At 43.4% G+C, this 7500-nt stretch overlaps 1 protein-coding gene across 3 annotated transcripts in view; it reads left to right on the top strand.

Moving 5' to 3' along the window:
* plxnb2a.1 (plexin b2a, tandem duplicate 1) overlaps positions 1 to 7500 on the top strand; it is a 161666-nt gene that overhangs the window by 132656 nt on the left and 21510 nt on the right. For all 3 annotated transcript variants that reach the window (XM_031583282.2, XM_031583284.2, XM_031583283.2), the window contains 4 exons: positions 688 to 897; positions 4481 to 4663; positions 6659 to 6795; positions 7223 to 7323. In XM_031583282.2, the coding sequence (XP_031439142.1) occupies positions 688 to 897; positions 4481 to 4663; positions 6659 to 6795; positions 7223 to 7323 (631 nt within the window). The remainder of the gene's footprint in view (positions 1 to 687; positions 898 to 4480; positions 4664 to 6658; positions 6796 to 7222; positions 7324 to 7500) is intronic.

The following is a 7500-nucleotide window of genomic DNA, read 5'->3' as shown; positions in this document are numbered from 1 at the left end:
TGCACAGCCCTACCCATTACACACACCACTCTTGGCTGTCAATCAATGTCAGCACCAATTTTAGCAGGAGAGAAATGGTTTCCTTGGAGACCCACAGAGGAGATGTCTTGACAGTTTTTAGACAGGAGTTTGACTATCTACAGGTTGGAATATTGGAAGGGTTTCTCATCCCTCCTGTCCTTCTCCCTCTCTCTCCCTTCTTTCTCTCTCTCTGTCTCTGTCTCTTTCCCTCTCTCTCTCTTTCCCTCTGTCTCCCCTCTGTCCATTTCTCTCTCCCTCTGCCTCCCTCTATCTCTCTCTCTTTTTTCTTCTTTTTCCTCATATCTTCCATATTAAACATGTGGATTAGTGGCATAGGAAGCAAGGGGAGAAGGAAACTAAGTAGAGATTCAAACAAATATCGATAATATTGACATTCATAATAATTGATAATATTGACATTCATAATAATTGATAATATTGACATTCATAATATTGATAATATTTACATTCTTAATAATTGATAATATTGACATTCATAATAATTGATAATATTGACATTCATAACATTGATAATATTGACATTCATATTAATTGATAATATTGACTTTCATAATAATTGATAATATTGATATTCATAATAATTGATGATGATGTCTGTCTGCCTGTTTCCCTCCCTCTGCCTCTGCCCTTCTGTCTTACTCTTAGTTCTTCGAAGAGGTTCTAAGTAAGAATGACACGGTTCTGTTGTTCCGCTCCCCGGCGGTGAACCAGACCCACGACATCCAGTCCCTTAGAACCGTGATCCAGCTGGACAACATGGAGGAGAAGCTCACCGCGTTCCACTACCACCCAGACCCCGTGTTTGATGAGCTCACCAAGAACATCATCTCCGAGACCAGCATCATCAGTGTCTCTGTAAGCCCACGCTCACCTCCACCTAAAACACTATTATAGTATTACAGTATAGTGTGTCTGTAAGACCACACTCACCTCCACCTAAAACACTATTATAGTATTAAAGTATAGTGTGTCTGTAAGACCACACTCAACTCCACCTAAAACACTATTATAGTATTAAAGTATAGTGTGTGTTTAAGCCCACGCTCACCTCCACCTAAAACACTATTAGTATAGTATTACAGTATAGTGTGTGTGTAGACCACGCTCACCTCCACCTAAAACACTATTATAATATTACAGTATAGTGTGTGTGTAAGACCACACTCAACTCCACCTAAAACACTATTATAATATTACAGTATAGTGTGTGTTTAAGCCCACGCTCACCTCCACCTAAAACATTATACATTAGTATAGTATTACAGTATAGTGTGTGTGTAGACCACTCTTAACTCCACCTAAAACACTATTAGTATAGTATTAAAGTATAGTGTGTGTTTAAGCCCACGCTCACCTCCACCTAAAACATTATACATTAGTATAGTATTACAGTATAGTGTGTGTGTAGACCACTCTTAACTCCACCTAAAACACTATTATAATATTATAGTATAGTGTGTGTGTAAGACCACGCTCACCTCCACCTAAAACACTATTATAATATTACAGTATAGTGTGTGTGTAGACCACGCTCACCTCCACCTAAAACACTATTATAATATTATAGTATAGTGTGTGTGTAAGACCACGCTCACCTCCACCTAAAACACTATTATAATATTACAGTATAGTGTGTGTGTAGACCACGCTCACCTGCACCTAAAACACTATTATAATATTATAGTATAGTGTGTGTGTAAGCCCACTCTCAACTCCACCTAAAACACTGTTAGTGTAATACAGTATAGTGTGTGTGTAAGACCACTCTCAACTCCACCTAAAACACTGTTAGTGTAGTATTACAAGTATAGTGCACAGTTTAAAGGTGAGGTCCTTGATTATGATCCAGTGCACATGTTCCAATCCAGTCTCAGTGAATGGAAAACAAACAAAGAGGTTTGGACCAAGCCGTACACTTTTCCAGCCAATCAACACGTTGCTTAAGGAGCACAGATCGGAGGGTGTCATTCTGTTTTTTATTTATCGACAACCTTTCACAATAATTGAGGACTGTACCTTTAAAGCAACACTGTGCAACAATGTGCCACTTTTTGAGGTATGTTTTTTATGGTCAACTACTTTTGGTATCATCTTCACATCAAGCTTGATGGAATATGGTCACGTGACGGACCGATAAACACACCTGTTCCCATGTGGTCATGTGAAGGACCGATAAACACACCTGTTCCCCATGTGGTCATGTGAAGGACCGATAAACACACCTGTTCCCCATGTGGTCATGTGAAGGACCCATAAACACACCTGGTTCCCATGACGATCCAGGCTGTGTACTACGTAGTTCTGTGTTTTGGGTCTGAACACCCTACCAAAATGGACAACAATATTGTACCTCGTTAGTTTTAGACCAAAACTCCGTAATGCTTCTTTAAGTGAAAATGTGTAGGTTTCCTAAAGCTGTAGGAATCTAGTTCTCCTGTCATCAGCAGATTCATGGTGCTTGAACACAGACACTAGACACTCAGACTCTCGCCTGTGTCAGTGGACTCTCCCCTGTGTCAGTGGACTGTGTCAGTGGTCTCTCCCCTGTGTCAGTGGTCTCCTCTCCCCTGTGTCAGTGGTCTCTCCCCTGTGTCAGTGGTCTCTGTGTCAGTGGTCTCTGTGTCAGTGGACTCTCCCCTGTGTCAGTGGTCTCTCCCCTGTTTCAGTGGACTCTCCCCTGTGTCAGTGGTCTCTCCCCTGTGTCAGTGGCCTCTCCCCTGTGTCAGTGGTCTCTCCCCTGTGTCAGTGGTCTCTGTGTCAGTGGTCTCTCCCCTGTGTCAGTGGTCTCTCCCCTGTGTCAGTGGTCTCTGTGTCAGTGGTCTCTCCCCTGTGTCAGTGGTCTCTCCCCTGTGTCAGTGGACTGTGTCAGTGGTCTGTGTCAGTGGTCTCTCCCCTGTGTCAGTGGTCTCTGTGTCAGTGGTATCTCCCCTGTGTCAGTGGTCTCTGTGTCAGTGGTCTCTCCCCTGTGTCAGTGGTCTCTCCCCTGTGTCAGTGGACTCTCCCCTGTGTCAGTGGACTGTGTCAGTGGTCTGTGTCAGTGGTCTCTCCCCTGTGTCAGTGGTCTCTCCCCTGTGTCAGTGGTCTCTGTGTCAGTGGTCTCTCCCCTGTGTCAGTGGTCTCTCCCCTGTGTCAGTGGTCTGTGTCAGTGGTCTCTCCCCTGTGTCAGTGGTCTCTCCCCTGTGTCAGGGGTCTCTGTGTCAGTGGTCTCTCCCCTGTGTCAGTGGTCTCTCCCCTGTGTCAGTGGTCTGTGTCAGTGGTCTCTCCCCTGTGTCAGTGGTCTCTCCCCTGTGTCAGTGGTCTCTGTGTCAGTGGTCTCTCCCCTGTGTCAGTGGTCTGTGTCAGTGGTCTGCAGATATTATTCGGGTCTGGGTCTGGCTCCAGTAGACTAATGTAAGCTTGACTTCACATCTTAATTGAACAGGATATTTCCTTCGTTTAGTTTTCCCCTGAGTGACCTATACTATGGGCATCTCGTTTGTACGCACATTATATTGCTTAAGACAGACAATCAGAAGCGGAGATGGGCGTGTGTGTGTGTGTGTGTGTTAAAACTTCAGTCAGGATCATTCTTTGAAATTGCTTTTACTTTAAATGAATAATCGCACTCATGTTCTGGAGGCCACACTCAGGCTGTACGTGTGTGTGTGTGTGTGTGTGTGTGTGTGTGTGTGTGTGTGTGTGTGTGTGTGTGTGTGTTCTGGAATCCACACTCAGGCTGAACACGTTTGGGGCCTGCAGGCATTTGCATGTGATGCTATCGTGCGTTATGGAAGACCGACTTGTTATGAATTTCAAAAGGGTCGTGTTAAGAAGTCAATTAAACTCATTCAAATCAATTGTCTTCTCTCCCCGCTCTCTCCCCTGTTCTTATCTGGTCCTCTGTTCTTCTCTGGCATCCCCTTTCCTCTCCTCTTTATATCCTTCATGCATCACCCTTTCCCCTCCTCCGTCTATCCTTCATGCATCACTCTTTCCCCTCCTCTTTCTATCCTTCATGCATCACTCTTTCCCCTCCTCTTTCTATCCTTCCTATCACCCTTTCCTCTCTCCCTATTCATCAAGTATTCAGACCCCTTCAATCATGAAACGTTATATTTCATTTTTCTCTTGTTTTTAATCAATTTTGCAAGCAGTAATAAAACCACTTGGTCATCACTAAGTCCTTGTGTGGTATTAAATGAACGCAAGTTAAGGGATCTGCAATTTAACACAAGTGCAAGGGAATACTGAATACTTTCTGAATGCACTGTTCCAAAAATGAAAAAAAATGGGAAAAAAAACAACAAATCAATCAATCAATCAATCAATCGATCAACCGACCAATCAATCAACCAATCGACCAATCAGCCAATCAGCCAATCAACCAATCAATCAATTAATCAATCAATCAATCGATCAACTGATCAATCCCACTCACTGGACTGGTGTGTTGTTCCAGGGCCGGGGGTTCTCCAAGGCCATGACGGCCCGAGAGGCGGAGGCGTATGTGGGGGACGTCAAGTGCAACATCACCATCCTCAACGACGACAAGCTCTTCCTGGAGGCCCCGTCCACCCACCCCACGGCTCGCTCACGCCACAGGCGGCGCAGGGACAGCGGCTCACATCCTCTGGATCTGACGGTGAGTGTGTGTGTGTTAGTGTGTGTGTGTGTTTGTGTTAGTGTGTGTGTTAGTGTTAGTGTGTGTGTGTTAGTGTATGTGTGTGTGTGTTAGTGTGTGTGTGTGTATTAGTGAGTGTGTGTGTGTTAGTGTATGTGTGTGTGTGTCTGTGTGTTAGTGAGTGTGTGTGTGTGTGTGTGTTAGTGTGTGTTTAATGAAGTGACATCCTTTTAGTTGTTTCAATCTGTCCGCTTACACACACACACACTAACACACACACACACACACACACACACACACACACACACACACACACACACATGAATACAAACCCAAACACACACACACACACACAATACCCATGCTTACTATTTCATCATGAGCTGAAGATTTAACACATGATTTGTGCGACACTCGACAGAGCACTCAGAACTTAGAACATAAATCATTAAGTGTTCCAATCAGACCACTGTTCCAGGGTCAGCATTGGCCATAATATTGAAACTAAAACAACACGGATGCTGCATGGCTACACAGCTTGGGTGTGCCGTTATGATTTATAACCGCACGGCACACACTCAGTCCTGTGTGTGAAGGATGAGCAGATGCCAGATCGATACAGTAAACCTCCGGTATGATGGATGCCTGAGCACGGGCTGTCTAATTGGGGATAGGCGCTGTAAATTTCCCCCTGGCCTTGAAGGGAACCAGGACATGAAATATACCCCAATATGCCCCAGACGCCTCCGCTTACTGTGTGTGTGTGTGTGTGTGTGTGTCTGTGTGTGTGTGTGTGTGTGTGTGTGTATGTGTGTTACTGTGTCTCTATGTCTGGCTTCATTGAGGGGGTAGACTAACATGTGCAAGACTATGCCTGTGACTCTCTCTCTCTCTCTCTCTTTCTGTCTCTCTCCCTCTCTCTCTCTCACTCGCTCTCTCTATCTTTCTGTCTCTCTCTCTCTCTCTCGCTCTCTCTCTCTGTGTCTCTCTCCCTCTCTCTCTCTCCCTCTCTCTCTCCCTCTCCCTCTCTCTCTCCCTCTCCCTCGCTCTCTCTCTCCCCCCCTCTCTCTTTTCTCTCTGTCCGTGTTTGTTTCTTATCTCTTGACTATATAAAAGTTCAGAAGAGCAGTCAAAGAAGACATATTTGTCTTTCCTCTTCCTCTCCCTCCTCCATTTCACTCTCTCCTTCCATCACTCTCTCTCTATATTTTTTCAATTTTCAATGGCTTTATTGGCATGAATGTATGGTACACTGTTGCCAAAGCACTTAAACAATAAGAACAATAATAATAACAACAATAATAACAACAATGGTAATACAGGAACAGATAAGTTAATTAAATAATAAAAAAATAAATAAAAATACATAAAATAAAAATGCTTAAATAAAAAACATTACAATTATAATAATTACGTAAAGAAAAAACATAGACAGATAAGAATAGATACAAAAAAATAATAATAAAAAAAAAAAAAACACTATGAGTTCAGGCCTATGTTTATTGGTGGTATGGCCTGCTCTCGGAGGATGTGGCAGGACTGCACATATTCGGAGGCTAAAATGTTACATGTCTCTATTACCCCCAGGAGGAATGGTAGTTTTTGTTGGTTCGTTAGGTTTATGAAACCTGGGTGGATGTATTCAAATTGTTTGTAATATGCACTTCTTATATTGTGGTATTTTGTACATTCCGTCAGAAAATGTTCTATTTTTTAATCTATATCTCTGTCCATCTCTCCATCCTCCATCTCTCTCTCTCTTTCCATCACTCTCTTTCTATATCTCTGTCTATCTCTCCTTCCATCACTCTCTCTCTATATTTCTGTCCATCTCTCCATCCTCCATCTCACTCTCTCCTTCTATCAGTCCATCACTCACTGTATTGTAGTATATCATAATATAATATAATAATAATATAAAGAAATAAAAAATGTTATATAAAATGATATAACATATTTTAATTAATACAATTCATATAATAATAATAATCTGTCATCCCCCGTCCCCTCCCTCAGATTAAGTTTGGTAGCGGTGAATGGGTGGTGGGGTCGGTGCAGTACGAGACGAAGTATGAGGCTCCCCTGGCCGCCATCATCCCCGGAGTCCTCATCCCCATGGTGCTCTTCATCATCTTCTCAGTCTACTGCTACAGGTATGGAACTACAACTCCCATCATGCCCTAGTAGAGTACACAGTTTACTGCTACAGGTATGGAACTACAACTCCCATCATGCCTCAGTAGAATACACAATACACAGTCTACTGCTACAGGTATGGAACTACATCTCCCATCATGCCCCAGTAGAATACACAGTAAAAAGTGAATTTCATACAATATGAAGCGTATATACATTTCAGACTTGTAGACTCGTAAACACTTTATATTGCAGACTACAAACCCCATCCTTACTTAGCAAGATTACATTTCATCAACAGTTTACTTGAGCAGCCAGGTCACATCTTCCATTCTCCTTCCATATCATGTCAGCCACCTTTCCTGATTGTGTCTCTGTGTGTGTACGTGCGCGTGTGTGTGTGTGTGTGTGTGTGTGTGTGTGTGTGCGTGTGTGTGTTTGCAGGAGGAAGAGCCAGCAGGCAGAGAGGGAGTATGAGAAGGTCAAACACCAACTGGAGAACTTGGAGGAGAGTGTGCGAGACCGCTGCAAAAAAGAATTTACAGGTGTGTGTGTGTGTGTGTGTGTGTGTGCAGGTGTGTCTGTGCAGGTGTGCGTATACGTATGTGTATCAGTAATGAACACATAACTGCACTTCCTCTCCTCTTTCTCTCATACATCTACTGACACACACACACACACGACGTGATGATTGAGATAGATCACACCAATGACCTCAGCGA

The sequence above is a fragment of the Clupea harengus genome, chromosome 16 (genome assembly GCF_900700415.2).
Source record: "Clupea harengus chromosome 16, Ch_v2.0.2, whole genome shotgun sequence".
Lineage (NCBI taxonomy): Eukaryota > Metazoa > Chordata > Actinopteri > Clupeiformes > Clupeidae > Clupea > Clupea harengus.
The sequence above is the reverse complement of the archived record's forward strand: the minus strand, read 5'-3'. Positions and strand labels throughout refer to the sequence as shown.